Source organism: Protopterus annectens, chromosome 13.part0 (assembly GCF_019279795.1).
Source record: "Protopterus annectens isolate FY-2018-M chromosome 13.part0, PAN1.0, whole genome shotgun sequence".
Lineage (NCBI taxonomy): Eukaryota > Metazoa > Chordata > Ceratodontiformes > Protopteridae > Protopterus > Protopterus annectens.
This window is the reverse complement of record NC_056747.1, coordinates 155,544,538-155,570,002: the sequence shown is the minus strand read 5'-3', so window position 1 is coordinate 155,570,002 and position 25,465 is coordinate 155,544,538. Positions and strand designations below refer to the sequence as shown.

Here is a 25,465-nt window from a genome sequence, read left to right as displayed (position 1 = left end):
TCAAATCACTGAAAACTAATTTCACTGAATGTAAGTACTGTCGGGCAAATAAAACGTATATGCTCTTTTCCCCACTGTAGTGCAATCCTGGAGTTAGTATATATAGTTAGAGAGGTGTGGGGGGTGTAGCCCCCCACCCACTTTTGGTTTTATATTGTTAGCTTTCAGTGAAATGAGATTCGTAAATATAAAAGCTAAGTAGGTGAGGGGTTATGCCACCCAACTATATATACTAACTCCAGGATCGCACTACAGTGGAGAAAAGGGCATATACGTTTTATTTGCCCAATAGCACTTACATTCAGTGAAATGTGATTCAGTGACATGAGTTTTCAGTGATTTGAGCTTTCAGTGATTTTTTTGAGGGTGAATTGAAATTCAGTAAAATGAGTTTTCAGTGAATCAAAGTAGACCCATATATATATATATATATATATATATATATATATATGTGTGTGTGTGTGTGTGTGTGTATATATATATATATATATATATATATATATATATACATATATATACAGACACACACAAGCACACATTTTATATATATATATATATATATATATATATATATATGTACACACACACACCTTTTGTAAATATTGAAGTAGGTTGAAAGTTAAGAAAGGAAAAGATCACTAGAGGGGTAGTGTTAGGTTGAAAGAATTAATAAAGGTAAAGAAAAGTCACAAGTAGGGTAGTTTTAAAGGGGTGAGGGATTGGAGTACGAGTTAAGGTTAGTGAGATTTATAGTACGAACAGAGTTGTTTAAAGTAACTTATAGATCAAAAAGAGTTTCCTACTGGTTTTGATGGTTTAAAATTGGGGTAAGCTAGAGGAAGGCTCAAGTGAGAGTAGGATGTTTATCTATTTGGGTAGATGCACAAGCAGATTTTAGTATTTAGTAGATAGTTCTTTAGGGTGAGTTTAAATTTGTTGAAGTAGCTAATGGTGTTTATGCTGGTTGGAAGGGAGTTCCATAGTTTAGCGACAGTGCATGACTAAAGGCAGTGTCCAGCTCTTTTGTTTGGTACATGAACAGTTATGAGTTGTTTATTTTCAGAGCGAAGGGTTCTGGTGGGGCTGTAGGGTATTAACATGTTCTTAAGGGCAGGACAATTGTTTGGATTGTAGACAGTTTTATCTACTATGGACAGTTGAATGAGGTTAAGATGATGTGGAAATTCCAGTCAGTTTAGTTCTTTTAATGCTTGGCAGTGATGTGAGCGGTATGAGCTACCTGTGACAAATTTGGCGATTTTATGGTAGCAGGACTGGAGCTTATTTTGTAGAGATGAGTGCAGGTTAGTAAAAATGGGGACACCGTATAATAGGGAGGGGAGCAAGTAAGTGTTGCCGAGAGCTTTTTTTGGTGGTGCTGTCCATGAAATGTTTGTATAGGGCTCCTAATTTGCAATGGTACATTTTAATGGCATTACCAATATGGTGTTCAAATGTAAGGTTATTGTCAGTGGTAATACCTAATAGTTTATCATGGGATACGATTTCAATTTCTGTGTTGTTGTTGGAAAAAATATGAAAGTGAGAGTCAGGTGAGAGAGGTTTTGCTGCAAAGAGTAGAAGCTTTGTTTTTTTTTTTAGCATTAAGGAGTAGTTGTGGTTCGGTTAACCAGGCTTCAATTGCGGTGAAGGTTTGATTATTTTACATAAATGTACATTTCCCTATTTCACAAGTGATAATTCAATAAAAGTGTTAAAAAATAAAAAAAATAATTTGAAGTGTTTTCTATTGCACGCTGAAGTGCCCAGAGTGAAACTCCCATCAGGTAATACTGTTGGCCAGATAATTATGGAAAATGTAGGCTTATTGCTTCTGTTTCTTCTTGTAAGCATACTGTGATGGGTAAAGTTTTACAGATGAGCGTATATATATCAGTATCAAGAATGTGGTATATTTTAACAGTATGCAGTTGAGAGTAATTTTAGGTATTAGAAAACTGCTTGACAAAATTAATGAATATACTAGCGCTATTAGAACTGTGAAAAAATAAAATGTCGTAGTATTAAGCAGATGAAGCATACCGATAGTGAAACACAGTTTTAGGTTTATGACACTGTAGTGTCTCATGAGATGATAAAGGAATTGGGACTTTGACAATGAGCTTCACTTGCTTGAATACAAATAACAGGCCATTTTGGTTGCACAAATTCCACCTGTGCCAGATTCTAAGCTTATTATTAAACCTATCTTGGAAGAAGCAAGACTGATTTAAATGTACAAATGTTGACCTTTTTAATGATGGTTTAACTTGGTAATGTATATTTTAGGTTAATTTCAGTGTATTTGTACATTGAGTTTAACTTAAGTTTTTCTGTTTGTTTTAAATGGATTAAGAGAATAGGAGAAAGCAAAATAATTGTTTGAATTACATGATAGTGATAGGCTTCCATATTTGGAAGTAATAGCAGAGTACAAACAGAGAGAGAGTGCGAGGAGTGTTAGGCAGAAACAAGAATGGGTAGAGATAAAGAAAGGGGAAAAATTAGTAGGTCATATAGAATTACACATGATACTTATAAAAATCAATCAGTGGAACTCTGGGAGGATTGGGAGAAAATGTAGGTGGAAAAACTACAAAGGATTAGTCAGGGTAAGTGTGGAGAGCTTCAGAATACTTGGCTAAATCAAGGAGGTTCAGGATATTTACATGAAAATGCCTGCATAGAAAGTTTTGTAACTCAAGTAGATAGCAGAGTATCTCTCTTCAGGTTCAGAGTAACTGTTGGAGGTATGTGAGGAAAGAAGGAGGAACCTGAGAAGTTTTTTTTGGGATCGTGCAGAGTTAATGGAGTTTTAACACACATTGAAAAATGCCCTAGGGCAGATGCAGGGTGAACAAGTGGAATTTATAAAGAGATAATATTGCTAATTTGAAATAAGGAAACCAGATTGTCAGGATGTAAGAACACCTTAACTTTCATTATGTTAGCAGCCAAAAAGGCAGTAACCAGAAAATGGAAATTGAGGGTTGGGTCAACCTTTGAAGATTACTAAATATTGTAAAGGAAATAAAACAATTGTAGAGGCTTTGTAGACTGGGGAAGAGCATTATTAAATGGAATGTATGGGACAATTATTTTCACAATGCTGCTCAAGAGTGATGATTGCCTATTTCATAAGTGATAATTCAGTAGAGATATGTTCTATTTAAAAACATGATGAGTAAAAATGGAATGTTGGGAAGAATACAGAATGGTGCAGAAATAAGTGTAGTGAACATAAGTGTCCTAGAGATGAAAGTGGTGCTTCTACAGTTGCAAGCATTACAGGACTGTCTTCCGCTGGGAACTATTGCAGTACAAACAGACAACATGTCAGTGGCATGGTACATAAATAAGGAGGAACCAGATCTTATCCCCTTTGCCAGGAGGCCCTGAGAGTATGGCAGTGGGCAATCTCCTCCCAACTCTTTCTTATAGCAGTGCACATCCCGGGGAAATCCAACGTGTTAACAGACAGACTCAGCAGAATGATTCTGATGCCTCACAAGTGGTCCTTAAAACAGGAACTAGTGGAAAAGATTTTCTGCAAATGGGGCCAGCCTTGCTGCAACCTTTTTGCTACATCCATGAATGCCAAATGCAGCAGCTACTTTGCCCTTATCCCCCCTACAGGGGAGTCACTAAGGGACGCACTCGTACATGACTGGTCCTTGGGTCTCCTCTACGCCTTTCCTTCCTTTCCATTGATATCCAAAGTTCTTCAGAAAGCCAGTTGTTTGGGAAGGGACTTGATACTCATTGCCCCTTACTGGCCTTGTCAAATCTGGTTCTCCTTCCTATGGCCTCATCTTTGACAGCTTGTGCTGCTCCGATTCCAACCATAGCCAGGCTTCCTAACCTGTCTTCTTCAGTAAAACAAATAAATCCTTATTTCTTCTCATAAGGTTTCAATGAGAAAAATATATATATAAGCAAATGGAAAAGATTTTCTTCATGGGCTTCAAAAAATCACATTGATCCCTTTTTTGCCCCAGTAGCTTCTATTCTAGAATTTTTGGCAAAGCTATTCAGTGAAGGGGCAGCCGCAGCTACATTCCGAATTCAGTTAGCGATGATATCAGATTTCCATTTAGGTGAATCAGGCCTCTTATTGTCACACAGACTCTGCAAAGCTTTTTTTAAAGGTACTTTTTTACTAAGACCACCTATTAGAGACCCTACAGCATCATGGGACTTAAATTTTGTCTTATCCCATTTAGTTTTTCCCCTGTTTGAGCCGGCATCATAGGTTCATAGGTGTGTACTAGGCTAATGGGGTCTACATCAGAACATCGAAGTATTAAAACTTTGAATGTTCTGATATCGAACACTATTCAGCGAATGCTAAGAATAGCGAAGCTGCAGAACAGCAAATTCTTTCCTCGGGAAAGAATTCGCTTGGCCATTTCTGTGGCTTTGCTATTCTTAGCACTGTGGTGGAAAGTTACAGGTTGGGTTCACGTAAGTGTGCCATTGTTTGTACGTTAGGGTTAGGGCGCAGGTTAGGTGTGTGCGCGATAGTGACAGACTTTAGGGTTAGGGGCGGTTTAAGTGAGTTAGGGTTAGGGTGTGGGTTAGGTGAGTGTGCGATAGTGACAGACCTTAGGGTTTAGGTTAAGGTAAGTGGGTAGATAGTAGTGTATGTTTAGTTTAGTGTGGCATTAGATGTAGGAATTTAAGTGTATGTGTGTGGTTGCTGTTTGTTTGATGTGCTTGTGCTGTGTGTATGTCTTTCAGAGCAGTGAATCTTTTTCATGGGAAAAAAATTTGCTGTTCTGAATGTTCGATATTTTCAAGTTTAGATGTTTTGGGGACGATGAAATAGCGTTCGCTATTTTCATCTTTCGATAACATGATATAAACGTGGCTAATGGCCCTGGAGCCTTTACAAGCCTATCCCATAGGATTATCCTGGCATCATGCCACCCAACCTTAGTTCCCAGTGCCTCTGTCGAGTAGAGCCATTGGAGTGATCCCCAGGTGAATTTTCTGTTTCCCATCCACTCATCAAGATTTCTCTTGAAGAGGGCCAGTGAGGTGCTCTGCTTGACATGTATGGGCAGTCTCTGGGTTGTGAACCTGTCCCTCCAGCATGTTCTGTTGATTGTGGTAATGAGGTTGAGGTCTCTGGAGTGTGTGGTGTGGAAGGATTGGGATTTCTTTAGATGTTGCATTTCTAACAGAGCTGGGTCAGACATGGCTTTGTAAGTCAAGCAGAGATCGCCTCTAAGTAGGCGATATGAGACAGAGAATAGTTGGAGTTTTTGAGTCTGTCCATATAGGACAAGTGTTTAAGCCCTAGGATCCTCTTTGTGAGGTGCTTTTGCGGCCTCTCCAGTTGTTGCAGGTGTCTAGTGAGGTACATGCCAAATGGGGCATTTTACACGATTGGCCTAATGAGGGAAGAGTAGAGGGAGACAATAACCTCTTTCCTCCTGGGTGCAAAACCCTTGGTAATGAGATGTGCCACATAGAAGGACTTTCTGACCACAATGGCATTGTGGTGGTCAAAAGAGAGGTTGCTGTCAACCTGTGTTCCCAGATCTCTTATAACGCCTTATGTGTTCAGTGGATTACCATCAATGTGGTATTTCAAGGTAACTGGGTTTTTCCCAAAGGGGATGAAGACACATTTTTTGGCATTGAGCTTAAGGCCATGGTTCTGACACCAGTCATTGGTCTCATTGAGGCCTTTTCTGTAGGATGTCAGCATCACTTGGAGAGTTAATAATAGCTCCCAACTTGCAATCATCTGTGAACTTTGTCAGCCAGAGTCCCTTCATGTTGGCCTGGACTTTAGAGAAGTAGATACCAAACAGGAGAGGACCCTGGACCGAACCTTGTGGGACTCCACTCATGACTGGTCGGCAGTCTGACTTGGAGTCAGCTACTTTCACACTGTGGGTTCTATCTGTGAGCCAGTTTGCAACCCACCTAGTGATATAGGGGTTAATGCCTAGCTTAGTAAGTTTTTCTATGATTCCTGAGTGGGGAATGGTATCAAAGGCCTCGGCCAGATCAAGGTAGGCTGTATGAACCACCTTACCTTCATCCATAGCTCTGATGACTGACTCAAAGAATCAACCAAGTTAAGCAGGCATGATCTACCCTTCACAAAACCAAACTGTGTAGGATCCAGTGTTTGGAGATTCCTATATCCTTGTTTATTAGGTCCATGATGATGTGTTCCATAGCTTTGCATATCAGACTCGTCAGGCTAATGGGACTATAGTTCCCAGGGTCTGTAGTCGCTCCTCCTCTGTGGAGAGGGATGACTGTAGCAGTGCACCATTCGGTAGGGACAAAGCCTGAGGTGAGGCTGTGATTGAACAGGGCACACAGGTGAAGTGCCAGTTCACTCTGTAGTTCATGTAGAACACAGCCAGGGATACTGTCAGGTCCCATAGAAACTATATTCTTGGCCTTGGACAGTGCTGTTTTAACCTGTGCAGCAGTAATACTGGGTAGCCTGACAATCTACTGGCATTGTGATTGGTCCTTTGGGGGGGGGGGGTTTAAAGTTAGCACTGAATCTGTTCGCCAGTATATTTGCAATATCTGTTGGCTCGGTATAGGAGATACCATTGTGCAGTAGCTCAGAGCAAATCTGGGTATTGCCATAGAGATTCTTTACATAACTATAGAAGGCCTTGTGGTTGTCTTTACTATCTGCTGCAATTCTGTTTTCATAGCTAGCTTTAGAGGATTTGATGAGGGATCTCAACCTTTTGCTGTGTCTGATAAGGGAGTTTTTCCAGTCTTGGGACTTCACCTTATTTAGCATCAGTTTCCTCCTTCTGTTGTAGAGTTTGTTTACGGCAGGGGACCACCAGATTGGCTTCATTTTTTTGAGTAGAGCATCTTAGTTTTATTGGGTATGGTAAGATCCATGCACTTGTGTACATGTTCGTACAGTGCATTGGTGTATGATATGGCGGTCATGCAACTTTTCTCCATTTTCATGGGTACTGTGAAGTTAGCCACCTCTGTTTTTAGGAGCCCAAAGTTAGCTTTGAAGAAGTTTTTCATGGTGGTTACCTTTGTTGGGGGGTGGGAGGGATGTGGATTTCCAAGGTGATTAGCTTTTGATCGGATCTAACCATGGAGGAGTTGACTGTTGGTGTAGAGCAACGGTCGCCCATGTTAGTAATGACCAAGTTAAGGATGTTGCTACCTCTAGTGGGGGTAAGAATGAGTTGGTCCAGGGCATTGGAATTAATGAATTCCAGAAAGCATTGGGCAAGTGTATTGGTACATGAATAGTTTTCCCAGTTAATGGAGGAGTACTTGAAGTTGCCCAGTATGCTTAAGAATGTGGAGTGTGAATCTTGGAACATGGTTGGGGACCTATAGCAGGCTATGACCTGAATCGCTGTCTTACCCAGTGTTAGCTGCACCTGAAGTATCTCAGATGCGTTATGTTGGGCTACCAGTCTGGAGGTGTATGCATCCTTTATGAATATGGAAACACCACTGCCTTTGGAGCTTCAGCCCAAGTTTTGGGGCCGAAAGATGTGGAATGAGTTGAAGCCTGGTAGTGCAGGGATGCTTTCTGCTGCCTTGAACCAGGTCTCTGTTACAGCACAAATGTCAATGTTCTCCATTTTAAAGAGTACCTTGCGTGAGTGCATTGTGAGATTTAGACTTCTAGCATTGAGCAGCATGATCCTCAAATTGCACTTGTTTGTAGCTGTTACGGTGGTAATTTGGTCTTTTGAACACTGCCTAAAAAAGGCACTATAGGGGTGGCAAGAGCCTTGGCCAGTGTCTGGAACCCCAGGGATGACAGATGCAGGCCATCTCTGGCCATGAGATGGGCTGCATCATGAGATCTCAAATATTTTTGCTGGAAGACTATTCTTTTGATAGCTATTACTTCTGCTAGAAGAGTGTTAGAGCTCCAAGCTTTGTCAATAAAACCCACCTACATGATTTTCCACAGACAGAGTATCTTTATGAACAAACCACTCCTCCTTACCCAAAGTATGTTTGAACTCTAATTTGAACCAATCCATAGAATTACCAGTGTTTTTCCCTAACTGTGAGAATAAGCTAGAATACATGGTGCACCAACTAGATGTAAATCCAAAAACTAAACCACCAAGAATTCAAAAGGGATAATTGGCACAAAAGAAACTAAAAACAAGGTAAAGTGCCAAAACTGCTGGACCCACAGATGTCAGCAAAATACTTTATTGTTAAATCCACAAAGCTTATGCCAAATACAGTGCTCAATACACATAAACGCCTTAAACAAAATTGCGTTTTCGTCTTAAACCGACTTCTTCAGATAACCTCTGACAAAATAACTCAAACCATTTATACCTTTGTTTAAAACCATTACCCAATCACTACAATCTCCAAATTAAGAATTAATTAATGTTGCCTGTTAATCCATGTACTTTAAAACACTTCTTTCCTAACCCTTTCATTATTTATAAAAACTATTACTTATAAATAAACAAATAAATGATGAAAACACCCTTAAACAAATGAAAATATGATGTTTTATGTGTATTTAATATTTTAACCAGCAGATGGCAGGCTATATTTATATATATTTATATAAATTATTTTTCTAAACAGTTTAATATTAAATACTGATTTTTATGCATACATTTTTATATATGTTTTTATAATATATTCATTTGTTTAAGGATGTTTTCATCATTTATTTGTTTATTTATAAGTAATAGTTTTTATAAATAATGAAAGGGTTAGGAAAGAAGTGTTTTAAAGTACATGGATTAACAGGCAACATTACTTAATTCTTAATTTGGAGATTGTAGTGATTGGGTAATGGTTTTAAACAAAGGTATAAAAGGTTTGAGTTATTTTGTCAGAGGTTATCTGAAGAAGTCGTTTTTTTAAGACGGAAACGCAATTTTGTTTAAGGCGTTTGTGTATTGAGTACTGTATTTGGTGTAAGCTTTGTGGATTTAACAATAAAGTATTTTGCTGACATCCGTGGCTCCAGCAGTTTTGGCACTTTACTTTGTTTTTACCAACTAGATGTACACAGACAACTACACTTCTGTTTACATCGGACAAAGGACTACAGTAAATCTGAACAGCTTTTTATATCCTTTTCATATTCAAAGAGACGTGCTCCAGTCTCTAAAGTGACACTTTCAAAATGGCTCTCAGACTGCATAACCTTTGTTTACGAATCTCAAAACAAAGATCTTCCCCATAATATAAAAGGTCAATTGTAGCCTCTTCCATTTTCAAGGTTAGACTGCCTGTTGATACCATTTGTGGTGTAGCAACATGGGCAAGACCACATATCTTTATCACTCATTACAAAGTTGATTTGGCCCCCAGGAACAGGACCTCCTTTTGTTCCACAGTTCTGAAGAATATTTTCCCTTGAGCCACCCTAGAAATATTGTGCTAGGGATGCTGTCCCAACCTATTAAGAATGAAGGCGAGATAGGGCAACAACACATAAAGAAGTTATGTACTCACCATAATGTTCCATGTGTTTTGTCTATCTTGCCTTCATTCTTACATCCCACCCTCCTTCCTCCGGCCTTTTGCTCCTGGAAGACCGAGTTGGATACAATTGGCTACTAGTGTTCTCTGACCTTCTTGATGGCTCTGTTAACTATTAAACTAATTTTAGTTTTGGAATTCCTTTGTATGACTGCAAACAATATCTGGGGAACTCTTCTAATGCATGATGAGATAGGGGATAGCCATGAGGTAGTGAAAGACCTCGAGCTAGTGTATAAGGCCGAGTCATATCCGAGGGATCGGATCCGAACTCATCTTAGTAAGAATGAAAGTGAGATGGATAACACACATAGAACGTTATGGTAAGTACATAACTTCTTTGTACATATGGATTTGTATGACAACAGTTTTTCAGAAAATTGAACGTCATATGGCTGAGACTATATGTTCAGCTTTCCAAAAAGTCAAAATCAACAAAATGGCAAATATCCTGCCCCCTCACCCCCCTGCAAATTATATATACCAGTTCCCCAATACCTACTGTATTGTGATCGCCATACAAATGCTTCGACTTTTTGGAAAGTCAAACATATGGTCTCAGCCATATGAAATTTGACTTCCCGAAGAGTCGATTATCTGAAGGGGACCCATATGTACATTCTCACATGTACATGTTTAAATAAGTAAATAAGGGTTCATGTCAACTTACTGAAAGGCAACATGCTGAAAGTCATAATACTGAATTTACAATGTTGAAATGCTAACGTTGAAATCAAAATACTTATCTCTACATTTGTACAGAAATCTGAACTTGCACTCTCTGCAGGACCCATGTTAGTGCTTGTTTCCAAATTTCACTAACACTGGAGTGGTATGGTCTGTTGATTGGCAGTGTACCTGCACCATGTGTGCATGTAGTACATGTAAGCATATATTAGTAAGTGTTCTACTTTCACTGTTGTAAAGTAGGATTTTGCATTCATGATTATGATTTTTGGTGCACTACTATTCAATAAATTGTCACGTATCTAGTAAGTAAATTTGGCATTTTAGAATATTTAATTAATGTTCAGCACTGGTTTTATGAAATAGGTGGCATCTGTAGTCTCTGTAAAGGAGTATTTATGGAGTCTGATTAAGTACTTTTTCTGTTGCAGATTCCCACTATCCCAACTGGGCTGTTTGTGAGTGCCAAGGGAGAAGGCTGCTGTTTGATGCAGGTAAATCTGTAGAGTAAAACCATAATGATTTTATGCAGTTCCTGTGGTGATAAAGTAGTGAAAAAATGTTTACTTGGGACTGTGAGCATATTTACATTTCAGCTTGTCAAAACCATTTGTTTCTGTACTGCTTTGCTTCTGTTACTTTCAAGTTGTTTTATTTGCTGTAGATTCCTATGTTCATATGTGTTTACTAGGCTTTTGGCATAAGAGCCATTTACCAACATGTTGCTGACCTGTCAATAACCAAAGGAGTTTTACAGTCATGATATTGGCTTTTACACATGAAACATTCACAGACTGCCCCTGTCCATTGGGGGACATGGGTGCCAAGCTAGGGTTAAATTTGCAGTTTCTTATCCATTGGCCCAGTTTATCTTTAAATGGCATTAGCAGTGAGCTTTGCTTCACATGATTGTGAAGCCTGTTCTAGAGAAGGGTTCACTTGAGACAAATACCATTCATGTCACAGATGAGATTTAGTTCCTTAAATCAGGTATTTCTGATGCTAATTATTTTGTGGATGTGCAACAGCTCCATCTGTGTGGGATTAATGAATGCCATATAGGCTAGGCATAGATTGCTGCATGGCCGTTTGTAGGAGACAGAGTACAGGGATAAGGCTTTGAGAATGGTCATTTATACATAGGAATTGTTGATTACTCCTTGTATTCTTTTTGTGATAAACGTCTTTGGTTTCTCAAACTGTTGTGAGTGCCCAGTTAGGTACATGCCAAAAGGGTTACATTGTCCTTGACGATTGGTCTGATGAGAGACAAGTACAGTGGAACAATGACCTCTTGGGACCTGGATGCCATGCCCTTACTTATAAGTTGTGCAACATAGAATGATTTTCACACCACAGTGGACACATGGTGGCTAAAGGGTGGGTTATAGGTTCATAGGTAGGTACTAGGCAATTGGCCCTAGGGCCTATATAAGCCTAGCCAAGCAGTACCCTGGCTTTTGCCACCCAAGAAAATTATTTTCCTGTGCCTCTGTCAAGCAGAGCCACAGAAGTGATCCCCGGGGTGAATTTCCTATCTCCCATCCAATCATTGAAGAGTGCTAATGAGGAGCTTTGTTTGATATAGATAGGTAGTTTGTTCCAGAGTATGGGAAGTCTCTGGGAGAGGAATCTATCCCTCCAACATGATCTGTTTATTGTGGTGACAAGGTTTAGGTCCCTAGAGCGTGTAGCTCAGAGGGATTGGGATTTCTTTACGTAGAGCATGTCCAACAGCTGTGGGTTTGACATATCTTTGTATGTTAGGCAGAGATCACCTCTGAGTAGGCGATATGCGACAGAGTAAAGCTGGAGTTTTTTTGGGATGGTCTACATAAGGCATTTGTTTGAGGCCGGTAATCCTCTTTGTGAGGTACTTCTGTGGCCTTTCCAGTTGTTGTAGATGTCTTGTGAGGTACATACCAAAAGGGGCGTTGTACTCTATAATGGGTCTTATGAGTGATGAGTAGAGAGGAACAATGACCTCTTTTTTCCTGGATGAGAAACCTTTTGTGATGAGGTGTGCCATGTAGAAGGATTTCCTGACTACTGTGGCGATATGATTATCAAAGGAGAGACTACTGTCCACCTGTGTCCCGAGGTCTCTTATCACACTTTCGGTGTTAAGTAGACTACCGCCTCTGTGGTAGTTCATGGGTACAGAGTTTTTACCAAAAGGGATGACAATGCACTTTCTGGCATTGAGCTTGAGGCCATGGCTTTGACACCAAGCATCTGTCTCAGTGAGGCCCTTTTTTAGGATGTCCACATCGTTAGGAGTTTTGATTATGGCTCCTAGTTTGCAGTCATCTGCGAACTTTGTTAGCCAAAGAGCAAAAACTCAAATGACACAACAAACTGATTAAACACAAGCAGGGAAAACGAAGCTTCCGACACAGAATCCAAACAAATGATGTTGTATCAAACAATCCAAAAGAGTCCGAATCCAAAGACTTCAATAAGAAGAAGAAAACAGGTTTATTTTAGCGCTTTCGGAAGGGTTAATACCCCTCCTTCCTCAGAAAAATGACAAACACAAGATCAAAAACACAATGCTTTTTAAATTAAATTAGTGTCAGGTGATCAATCGCACTCGTAGCTTAAATAGGGTAACAATTACTTAGCCACTCAGTGCGTACTTATTTAAGCAAACAGTGCTTAAAAAACTGAATAAAACTAAATAAAAATCCTCATTACATATAATTGTTTATAAATATATATATATATATATAATAAAATCTGTATATATACACAAACCTACTTTACTTGTGCATACCCTAGCATAGCTAGGATATGAACTTTTGTTTATACAAGATATACTAAACTCCTACTCTAAACGTTAAAATACTAAAATACTAAACTAAAACCAGAAACTGCCAGAGTCTAACCAGGGTACACTAAACTACCATTATCTCAAATAACTAAAATGTAACGAGTATAAAGCGATGGTCCACTCTAAATAGCTATTTCCCCCATAAATGGCATGCTGAAATCTAATAAACTATCTTTTTAATGCCAATTTCTTTAAAATAGATGTTATGGATAGTTGTTCATTTAATCCTGGGGAAAAATGGGCCGCCGTCCTTATTTGCCAGTACAGTTCCTCTATTTCGAGCTGAACCTGCCAAGGACCTACCAGTGGGGTGTCATCCACCTGTTTCAATATAAAAAATTGAAAGTGATGATTCGGATGTCTAATAATGTGGCCAGCTAAAGCGTTACTAAGCTCTTTCTTACTAATGGCATAATTATGCTCGTACATTCGCTGCTTTAACTTGCGCTCTGTCTTGCCAATATAGAAAGCTTGGCATAGTGCGCAATTAGCCACATAAACTACTGCCCTAGAATTACAGTTGTATTTACCATTAACTTTATATTCAGTGCTGTTAATTCTAACAGAGGATCCCTCATTAATAAATTTACATTGTTTGCAAAAACCACATTTGTTCATACCAAAAGCTAAAGTTCTCACTTTAGCTTTCCCAACTTGCAACAATGTTTTTAAATTAACTCCTCTTCTAAATGTAATTTTTGGGGAGGCTTCGAATTGTTCATGAAGTTCCTTATCATTTGATAGGATTCTCCAATTTTTACACAAAATGTCTTTAATGAACAGGTGGTCAATCGAAAATGTACACAAGAATCTGATGTTATTTTGCCCATTGGTTTGCACATTGTTTCCCTGTTGTACATTGTCATCCCTTACATCTAACCCAGATGTGACTCGAAACCCTAAAATAGGGTGGAAATGCCCTCCATTACGTTTAGAGATAACTTCTTCTTTTATCTCATTAACTAAACTATGGGGGTATCCCCTTTTCAAGAACATTTCAAATAAGTTGTCGCATTCCTCCAAGAATTCTACCTCATCCGTAACCATCCTTGCTGCTCGTACCATCTGGCCTTTGATCATGGCTCGCTTTTGATGGTTCGGATGAGAGCTAGAAAAATGTAGGAAGCCGTTGGAATATGTTGGCTTCCTATAAATTCTGCTTGTAAACCTGGAGTTAACCTTGTCCTTAAATAGCCAGATGTCTAAAAAGCTAATGTGGGTGTCATGAAACTCAAACGTGAACTCTAAAAAATGAGTCAACCCAGAAATGGTTGTAACAAAATTAGGGATGTCATCTAGATTACCCTTCCATAGAATGAACATGTCGTCCTGGTATCTAGTATACCAGGCGACATTTCTCTGATAGTCTAAATTTTGGAAGAGTAAAGTACGCTCCCAATGGGCCATAATGCAATTAGCATAAGCGCCACCACAGGGTGAACCCATAGCCACACCTGCCGTTTGTACAAAAGTACGTCCTTCAAAACCAAAGAAGTTAAAACGTAAGATCATTTCTAACAATGTCTCCACTAAACAAATTGTGTTCTCATTGACATTCCTAGCCCATAGGAAATCCCTCATCCACTCAAGACCTAAATTGTGTGGAATGACCGTATAAAGGTCCTTAACATCTATTGTGAGGAAAACATAATCAGGGTTAAAAATGATGTCATTTATTTCCCCCAAAAAGCTCCACGAATCTTTGCAGACTTGTTTTTCTTTTGCAATAAGTGGTTTAAGAATGGAATCGATATATGATGCTGCTGCACTCAAAATGGACCCTCTCCCGTCGACAATAGGTCTAAACGGAGGGTCCGTTTGTGATTTGTGGATTTTTGGGACCCCGAAGAATGCTGGCAATTTGGGTGCTGTCATGTTTAAATACCTATATAGGTCCATGTCAATAGAGTTCTCCAACAGTAAGTCATCTAACATACTTCTAACTTTGGCATAGGCTACATTGATCTCATTAGTACTGACTTCATGATATGGACCCTTTTCTAAATGCACCAACAATTTGTCAACATATGAACAATGGTCCATAAAAATAAGACCGTTCCCTTTATCGGGTTCTTTTTATTTGGCTATCAGCCTGCCGTTGTCCCGGAGTAATCCCTGTGCTCTGCTCAGAAACACTGCCTGCGCCTGCATTCCGAACTGATGTAAAACTAATACCATCAACAAAAACAGATGATTGTGTCCCTGGAAGTACGACCCGGCTAGTTTCCTTTTCATTGCATCTCGACTTTGTAGCACTAGGACTCGTCCTGTCCCAGTTGTTGTTTAACACCTCAGAGGTGGCATATCTTGACGGATAAAATTGACTGCCGTAAAAGATCTAAGCTTAACATCGCACCGCAAGAGAGGGATTTCATCAAGATTTTGAGGGAATGCAATATAAGGGTTATGAAGCCCGATAAAGGGAACGGTCTTATTTTAATGGACCATTGTTCATATGTTGACAAATTGTTGGTGCATTTAGAAAAGGGTCCATATCATGAAGTCAGTATTAATGAGATCAATGTAGCCTATGCCAAAGTTAGAAGTATGTTAGATGACTTACTGTTGGAGAACTCTATTGACATGGACCTATATAGGTATTTAAACATGACAGCACCCAAATTGCCAGCATTCTTCGGGGTCCCAAAAATCCACAAATCACAAACGGACCCTCCGTTTAGACCTATTGTCGACGGGAGAGGGTCCATTTTGAGTGCAGCAGCATCATATATCGATTCCATTCTTAAACCACTTATTGCAAAAGAAAACAAGTCTGCAAAGATTCGTGGAGCTTTTTGGGGGAAATAAATGACATCATTTTTAACCCTGATTATGTTTTCCTCACAATAGATGTTAAGGACCTTTATACGGTCATTCCACACAATTTAGGTCTTGAGTGGATGAGGGATTTCCTATGGGCTAGGAATGTCAATGAGAACACAATTCGTTTAGTGGAGACATTGTTAGAAATGATCTTACGTTTTAACTTCTTTGGTTTTGAAGGACGTACTTTTGTACAAACGGCAGGTGTGGCTATGGGTTCACCCTGTGGTGGCGCTTATGCTAATTGCATTATGGCCCATTGGGAGCGTAATTTACTCTTCCAAAATTTAGACAATCAGAGAAATGTCGCCTGGTATACTAGATACCAGGACGACATGTTCATTCTATGGAAGGGTAATGTAGATGACATCCCTAATTTTGTTACAACCATTTCTGGGTTGACTCATTTTTTAGAGTTCACGTTTGAGTTTCATGACACCCACATTAGCTTTTTAGACATCTGGCTATTTAAGGACAAGGTTAACTCCAGGTTTACAAGCAGAATTTATAGGAAGCCAACATATTCCAACGGCTTCCTACATTTTTCTAGCTCTCATCCGAACCATCAAAAGTGAGCCGTGATCAAAGGCCAGATGGTACGAGCAGCAAGGATGGTTACGGATGAGGTAGAATTCTTGGAGGAATGCGACAACTTATTTGAAATGTTCTTGAAAAGGGGATACCCCCATAGTTTAGTTAATGAGATAAAAGAAGAAGTTATCTCTAAACGTAATGGAGGGCATTTCCACCCTATTTTAGGATTTCGAGTCACATCTGGGTTAGATGTAAGGGATGACAATGTACAACAGGGAAACAATGTGCAAACCAATGGGCAAAATAACATCAGATTCTTGTGTACATTTTCGATTGACCACCTGTTCATTAAAGACATTTTGTGTAAAAATTGAAGAATCCTATCAAATGATAAGGAACTTCATGAACAATTCGAAGCCTCCCCAAAAATTACATTTAGAAGAGGAGTTGATTTAAAAACATTGTTGCAAGTTGGGAAAGCTAAAGTGAGAACTTTAGCTTTTGGTATGAACAAATGCGGTTTTTGCAAACAATGTAAATTTATTAATGAGGGATCCTCTGTTAGAATTAACAGCACTGAATATAAAGTTAATGGTAAATACAACTGTAATTCTAGGGCAGTAGTTTATGTGGCTAATTGCGCACTATGCCAAGCTTTCTATATTGGCAAGACAGAGCGCAAGTTAAAGCAGCGAATGTACGAGCATAATTATGCCATTAGTAAGAAAGAGCTTAGTAACACTTTAGCTGGTCACATTATTAGACATCCGAATCATCTCTTTCAATTTTTTATATTGAAACAGGTGGATGACACCCCACTGGTAGGTCCTTGGCAGGTACAGCTCGAAATGGAGGAACTGTACTGGCAAATAAGGACGGCGGCCCATTTTTCCCCAGGATTAAATGAACAACTATCCATAACATCTATTTTAAAGAAATTGGCATTAAAAAGATAGTTTATTAGATTTCAGCATGCCATTTATGGGGGAAATAGCTATTTAGAGTGGACCATCGCTTTATACTCATTACATTTTAGTTATTTGAGATAATGGTAGTTTAGTGTACCCTGGTTAGACTCTGGCAGTTTCTGGTCTTAGTTTAGTATTTTAGTATTTTAATGTTTAGAGTAGGAGTTTAGTATATCTTGTATAAACAAAAGTTCATATCCTAGCTATGCTAGGGTATGTACAACTAAAGTAGGTTTGTGTATATATACAGATTTTATTATTTATTATATATATACATATATTTATAAACAATCATATGTAATGAGGATTTTTTATTCAGTTTTATTTAGTTTTTAAGCACTGTTTGCTTAAATAAGTACGCACTGAGTGGCTAAGTAATTGTTACCCTATTTAAGCTACGAGTGCGATTGATCACCTGACACTAATTTAATTTAAAAAGCATTGTGTTTTTGATCTTGTGTTTGTCATTTTTCTGAGGAAGGAGGGGTATTAATCCTTCCGAAAGCACTAAAATAAACCTGTTTTCTTCTTCTTATTGAAGTCTTTGGATTCGGACTCTTTTGGATTGTTTGATACAACATCATTTGTTTGGATTCTGTGTCAGAAGCTTCGTTTTCCCTGCTTGTGTTTAATTAATTTGTTAGCCAAAGACCTTCTGTGTTAGCCTGTACTTCAGAGAAGTAGATACCAAACAGGAAAGGACCTAGGACTGAACCCTGTGGTACTCCACTTGTCACTGGTCTGAAGTTGGATTTAGAGTCTGCTACTTTCACAGTGTGGGTTCTGTCAGTGAGCCAGTTGGCAACCCATCTTGTGACATAGGGATTTATACCTAGTTTAGTGAGTTTGTCTATAATTCCAGAGTGGAGGATGGTGTAGAAAGCCTTGGCGAGATCTAGATAGACTGTGTGAACCACCTTACCCTCATCTACGGCTTTGGTGACCGCCTCAAAGAAGTCTGTCAGGTTTAGGAGACATGATCTGCCTTTTACAAACCCAAACTGGGTAGAGTCCAGAGTTTGGAGATTACCAGTGTCATTGTTTATAAGTTCCATGATGATACGTTCTATAGCCTTGCAGACCAGGCTCGTCAGGCTAATGGGGTAGTAGTTCCCGGGGTCCTTGGTGGCTCCCCCTTTGTGGAGTGGGATAACCGTTGCTGTGCGCCATTCAGTGGGCACAACGCCTGAGATGAGGCTGTGATTCAACATGGTACTTAGGTGGGGTGCCAGTTCGTTCTGTAGTTCATGTAGAATGCAGCCTGGGATGTTGTCAGGTCCCATGGATACTGTGTTCTGTCAATGTGCATTCCCAGATCCATGAACAATGGGTTGACTCCAAGGGGTCTATTAGTGTGGTAAATTCCAGGGGTGGCCACCTTCCCAAAGGGTACTATTATGCATTTTTTCACACTGAGGTTTAGTTCATGGCTCTGGCAGCAGTTTGTCTGTGTTATGAGGTTTTCTGTGTCTTGGAAATTCAGTGACTAACACCTAGCTTGCAGTCATCTGCGTACTTGATCCGCTACAGGTACTTGACATTTGCCTTGACTTCAAAGAAATAGGTGCAAAAAAGAAAAGGTCCTAGCACCGATCCCTGTTGGAATCCATTGGTGACTGGTTTCTTTGTGGAAGTGAATTCTCCTATCCCAACTTCTTGTGTCCTATCAGTGAGCCCACTGGATAGCCATTGGGTAACATATGGGTTTATACCTAATTTTGTAAGTTTATCTTCAGTGCTTGAGTGAGGTATTGTGTTGAACTCCTTAGCAAGGTTGAGGTAGATAATGTGCAGTATTTTGCCCTAGTCCCATAACTTTAGTGATGTTATTGAAGAAGTCCGCCAGGTTAAGTAGGCATGAGCTGCCTTTGACAAAACTGAACCAGGAAGGGTTCAGTATCTGTACGTTCTTTTGTCATTGTTGATCAGATCCTTTATGATTCTTTTTATAGTCTTGCTTATGAGACTAGTGAGACTTTTGGGCCTTTAGCTCCTTGGGTCCCAAAATGTCCCCCTTGTGTAGATAACTGTTGTAGCATTCCATTTATTAGGCAAGAAGCCTGTCTGAATGTTGTGGTTAAATAGAGATTCAAGCAGGCCTGACAGGTCATATTCCATGATATTCAGGAAGAATCATGGGATATTATCAGTACCCATTTAAGCAGTTTTTCATGTTTTTATACATTATTTTTTTTCTCTTGTTATACATCCTATTTATACAGGAATTCCACCTGTGTGGTTTGTTTTTGGATGTTTTCCTGTGGTTATTTCATGTAGGTACAGCTGTCTGTATGCAGCTATTTACATGATTTCTGTGAACATTTCTACATAGGCAGCTATGTTCTCAGAATTTGGTGGTGGGGTAGGCTTGGTGTTTTACCTGACTGTCACTTAGTAGCATGTAGTTTGCATTGGAATAGTTTTTAAATATTACGAGGTTAGCTGAGGTCCTGGTTATATTTATTTCAAAGGAGGCAGATTTGTGGTCTAGCTTGACCAATGAGAACTGTTCAGTGGGGGGAGTGCATCATTCCCCCATGTTTGTGAGGACCAATTCAAATATATTTGCACCCCTGGTTGGCATGCCGACTTGCTGTTCTCAAGGGAGGTTTTTTTTAACAAATTCCAGGAATCTCTGGGCCTGCATGATTGAGGTAGTCTGTGAATCCCAGCTAATTTTGGCATAGTTGAAGTCTTCCATGCATATTGTCTTAGGCTGAATAGAGAATGTCTGTCAAGTACATGGTATGGGCTTCCTTGGTCATGAAGGAGGACCTATAACTTCCAAAGATACAGTGTGGGAGTTGTGCTAAGTTGCATGTGGAGAAGCTTGTGTGTCATATTGTTTGACCAGACTTGCGTTGTGTTCAGATTTGATGTAAATTGAGATCCTCCACCTTCAGACCCTACTTGTGCAGTAGCTGGTGTAAATGTTTGAAATGCATTATAGCCTTGCATTGCTGGGGTGCCCTCTGTGGTTTTAAACCCACTCACAGTAACTGCAGATGTCTATATCATCTGGGTTAAAGAGAGCTTGCAGGGAGTGGAGTTACTTGTTAAGACTCTTAGCATTGAGCAGCAACACCTTTAAATTATTCTAAGTTGGTTTAACTGTGTCAGTAGGTGTATCAGGTTGACACTGTGAGGCTTGGAAAGGTTTCAGACAATATTGGGTACTTCCAAGATAACTGCACAGTGATCAACAGCTTAATTTCAACTTTGCCAGTGTGGGAAAAGAAACTGTGAAATAACAGCCAGTGATATTGACAGTGTGAGTAAAAAATAGTTACTGGCTGCTATGTACACTTTCTGGATGCCAGAAAAGAAGAAGAAATTTAGAAAACTTGTAAGAAAATCAACCAGGACTTCCAAGATGGCTGTACATTGATCAACAGATTAACTTCAAATCTCCTAGTGTTAACACAGAAACTGAGAAACAGCAGCTAGTGATATTGTCAGCTTGAGTAAAATTTAGTTACTGCCTAGTAGGTATACTGCCTGGATGCCTGCAAAGAAAAAAACTAAAAGAGCCTGAAAGAAAATCAGCTAGAAAAAGGTAGAGAGAAAACATGCCTGGGAAGAATCCTGAAGCTGCTCAATAAAAGCAGTTCAAGCCCCAGCCTTGATGCAAGATATGGCTTCCAGTAATCTAGAGGAAAAAATAAGTCAAATATGCTCAGAGCTGATTAAAATAAATGAAATGCTGAGGAAGTATATTAATTCAAATAACAAAAGGCTGGAAGAAGCTTTAAAAAGGTACTCAGATAAGCTGATAAAACCACAAAAATCAGAAGTCAAAAGGAAGGAAAAGTTCGCGGAGTATAAGACTGCTCAGGAAGAGATGCTTCAAAAATTGTAGAACTGGAGGACAGAGCACAAAGGGAAGATCTGAGATTTTCTGCTGTGCCAGAGAAACTGGAAGGAACAGACTGTATTAATTTTATGAACATATAAATAAGCAACTGGACTGGTATTAAACATTAGGAAATGTTAATTGAAATGGCACACACTGAATGAATGAATGCTCCAAATCTGGGCGTGGGAAAGCAGCCATGATCTTTATTAGTAAAGATGCAAACCTTCCAGCAGAAAGAGCTGATCCTCACAAAACTGTGGCAAAAGAACAAAGTATTAAATATTAGAGACAGTAGAGTGTTTGTGGAAAAGCATTATTCACTGTACACCAGATAGAAGACAGAAATTTTTATTCCAGTAATTAGGGAATGTTGAGAGGCAGGTGTGAGATTCAAGCTGCTGTATCCAACTTGTAGAGCAGAGTGGGTATGTACCTTTAAGAAGAATTTCCAAATGTACACACGTGCATATAAATAGTGAGCATGTGCAGGCAGCAGTGCCATTTTGAGAGAACAGCCAGAGTGTTAATATGTATGAGTGTGGTAGTCAGTCTCTTTATAAGTTTAAGTTACAAAGCCTCATTCCTGATGTGTTTGTGTGTAATAAAGCTGCTTGAACTGAACCCACTGAGCTTGTCTGTTTTATCCTGACAGGACGAGCGATATGGTGTCAGAACTGGGATAAAGAGAGCAACTTCTTCAAGCCATGAGAGGTGCAGAGTTGAAGGTGAAGACAGATTAAGCTGGTTAAGTGAAATGGAGCTCCAACGAACAGGCCAGAAACCAACTTAAGGTAACAAAAACTGCACAAATGATTTATAAATGAAATGGAGCATTTGTAAGGCACAAAATGCATTATTAATCAAATAAGTAGCACAAAACATATTAATGGAACGAAAGGCACAAAACGCATTATTAATTAAACTAAATGTTCGAAACTATGATGTTTGATAAAACTAGCAGAGTTATTCATATGGGGCTCAAAATTGCCTTTCATTTGCATAACGAGCATGTTTGAAGTAAAATGGGCACAAGAAAAGGATAGTGAGCATGATAAGAGATTAGAAAGGGCATAATGTGTACAGTAAAAGGGGAAATTAAGTTTAAAGAGCAAGGTGACTGCATGTTTTTTAGTAAAAGACCGTGTTTGGGCACAAGCTACTATTTTGCATTGACCGAAGCTATTCGTAGCATAACTAGAGTTGTACAAAGTATCTCAGTGTGTGCAAAATGCTTGCAGAGTGTGTGCTTTATTATGGTGCAATTATTTCAAAGAATTTGCTGGGTGCAAAGTACAGTTATATTGCAAATTGCACTCGAAGTACGGCCATTTTGAAAAGTTTCTTGTGCATTTATTTCCAGAGTGCTGCCTTTTCAAAGTGTTTGTTACACTGTGCAGAGTTATTTTGCAAAGTGCAGCCATTTTGAAAGGTTCTTATGCTGTGTACACTTTATTTGCAAAGTGCATTCATCTCAAAGTGTTTCTTACTCTGATCTTTTTCCACTGTAAACAGTTTATTTGTGAAAGTACAGTCATTTCAAAATATTTTGTACACTGATAAGGAGTGGTTTCACAAAGTACAGTGATTTCAAAGTGTTCTTGTGCTACAGAGATTTATTTGGCAAAGTGCAGTTATTTCAGAGTTTGTTGTGCTAATGGGCATAATTACAAATACTGGCATAGAGTTCTGGCATATATATATATATATATATATATATATATATATATATATATACATATATATACATATATGTGTGTGTGTGTGTGTGTGTGTGTGTACATAATTTCAAGCACCTTCACTACTGTGTGTTGAGATGGCAGAGGCATTTTGCAGACCTAGTCCACTTGTGTTTGATCATAATATAGCAGAGAATTGAAGAGTATTCGAGCAGGAATACAATATTTTCAGACAAGCAGCTTTTGCTGATAAAGATACTTGTACAAGGGCATTCATTTTGCTTAATTTAGCTGGGTCAAAAGCCATTGAAAAGAGAGTGTTCATCTGTGAATGCACCAGCAGTATATGCAGGAGAGGGGGAAACCCGACATATTGTGCTACCGGATGAATCAAGGGAGGACACGGAGTGCTTGAAACATAAATTTAGAGAAATGTGCAACCACCAGACAAATGTTACATTAGAGGGGCACTTATTTTATACAAGAGACCAAAAGCCAGGTGAAACTTTTGCAGCTTATATCACTGACTTGAAAAATAAGGCTAAAATGTGCAGATTTGGTGACTTGAAAGATGAGTTAATAAAGGATAGGCTTGTGTGTAGTGTTAATAGTGCTGCAGTAAGAAAGATTTTGCTTCATGACAATGATTTAATGTTAAGCAAAGCCATAGGGATTTGCCAAATCCATGAACTCACAGAATGGCACACACAAGTATGCTTGCAAGTGATAAGAGCATGATTTCAACAGCCTCTACAGCAAATGTAGACAGCATGCAGCACGTGGCAAGCAGAAACAGGCCTAAGCACATGGCAGCTGCAGCCCCTGCAGGATTTTCTGGGAGAGCACATAGCTTTCTAACAAGTTCCAAGACTAGCTCAGTGAAAAGGGCATGCTCACTGCTGCATAAGGGTGAGTCAGCAAAACCCAAGTCGATTCTTATTGTTAACTGTTGTAATTGTGGTGCCAATAATGAGTCTAAAAGAGAGAAGTGCTTAGCATTTGGTCAGCAATGTTAAGTGTAAAACATGGAATCATTTTCAAAAGTTTTGTAAATCAAGCAAACCTCACTCAGTTATTAAGAAAGGTCACTCAAAAAGTAAGTTGATCATGTAGAGAGCTGAAACCCTACTTTCTATGTAGATGGTGTATCGGTGATCGGTGAAAAGGTTAATGCAGTAGATTTGCTGGCAAAGAATTAAGTATTTTATACTGTCCTGATTGATGGTAAACCAACAGAGCTCAAAGCTGACACTGGTTTGAAGTGTAAGGTAATGTCGGCAGAAACATTTGCTTAAGTGAAGGCTGGTGAGCAACATAATTTGGTCAGTTGTGCACAGCTTGTTGCTTGTTCATTTGGGAACAGTTACAGCTTGCAATTTTATATAGTTAGAAGACTTGTGCAGTCATTATTAGGTCTCAGAGACAGTTTGAGAATGAAACTGCTGCCGCTTACCAAAGATGTCCATCATGTAAGCACATGTTCCAGCTTTACTGATATATTCTCAGAGTATGTTGATGTTTTCACTGACAAGTTAGGTAAACTTCAGTTGTGTACTCCATGAAAGTTGACCCATAGGTCAGTCCAGTGGTCAGTCCAGCAGAGAGAGTTCCAGTAGCTATGCTGGACAAAGTCAAGGTCCAGTTAGACAAAGTGGTGCAGCAAGGTGTATTTGTCCAGTCACAGAACTAACTGAATGGGTGTCTTCCATGGTAGCTGCTCATAAGAAAAATTCAGATGAAGTCAGAATATGCATTGACCCAAGAGACTTTAACAAGGCATTAGAAATACCCCGTCATCCTATGATTACAGTGGCGGAGATTGCCACCCTCATGCCAAATTTCACTGTTTTTTCTGTCTTGGATGCAGAGTTCATTTTGGCAAGTAATGCTTGATCACAAATCTTCACTACTGACTACATTCAGTACCCCGTTTGGTAGATACAGATTCCTCAGGATGCCTTTTGGACTAAATTCTGCCAGTGAAGTCTTTCAGCATGCAGTGGAGCAAATGTTTTCAGGCTACCCTTGCGCAATAATAGTTGATGATTTACTGGTTGGAGGCAATGGTTGAAGGAGAGCATGATAGGAACCTCAGGAAAGTTCTGGGCAGAGCACGTGAAGTGAACTTGAAGCTCAGCCCTCTGAAGTATAAATTCAGATTACCAGAAGTTACTTATGTAGGTCGTTTATTTACCAGTACAGGCCTATGATCAGACCCTTCTAAACAAGCAGACGTTCTTGAGATGCCAGTTCCAGACATTGTCCAAGCTCTACAGCCTTTTCTTGGTATGGTTAATTATTTGGGCAAATTTATCCCTGACTTTAGTGAGTTATCAGCACCTTTAAGAGGGCTGACACACAAAAATGTTGCCTGGTCATGGTTAGAACACCACCAGAGAGCATTTGATAATCTCAAAAAGCAAATTGCCAACCCGCCTACATTAAGGTACTATGATGTCCACAAACCAGTAGTTCTTTCCTGTGATGCTTCAAAGATCGTTCTTGGTGCAATTCTTCTTCAAGAGGGCAGACCTGTTGCCTATGCATCTAGAACTCTTAACCAAACTGAGATGCAGTATGCTCAAATTGA

The 25,465-nt window shown here is 39.3% G+C and overlaps 1 protein-coding gene across 1 annotated transcript in view; it reads left to right on the top strand.

The window, feature by feature from the left end:
• Positions 1 to 25,465, top strand: part of CPAMD8 (C3 and PZP like alpha-2-macroglobulin domain containing 8) — a 7,231,600-nt gene that overhangs the window by 5,910,699 nt on the left and 1,295,436 nt on the right. The window contains exon 31 of the mRNA XM_044054766.1: positions 10,617 to 10,679. Coding sequence (XP_043910701.1) covers positions 10,617 to 10,679 — 63 coding nt within the window. The remainder of the gene's footprint in view (positions 1 to 10,616; positions 10,680 to 25,465) is intronic.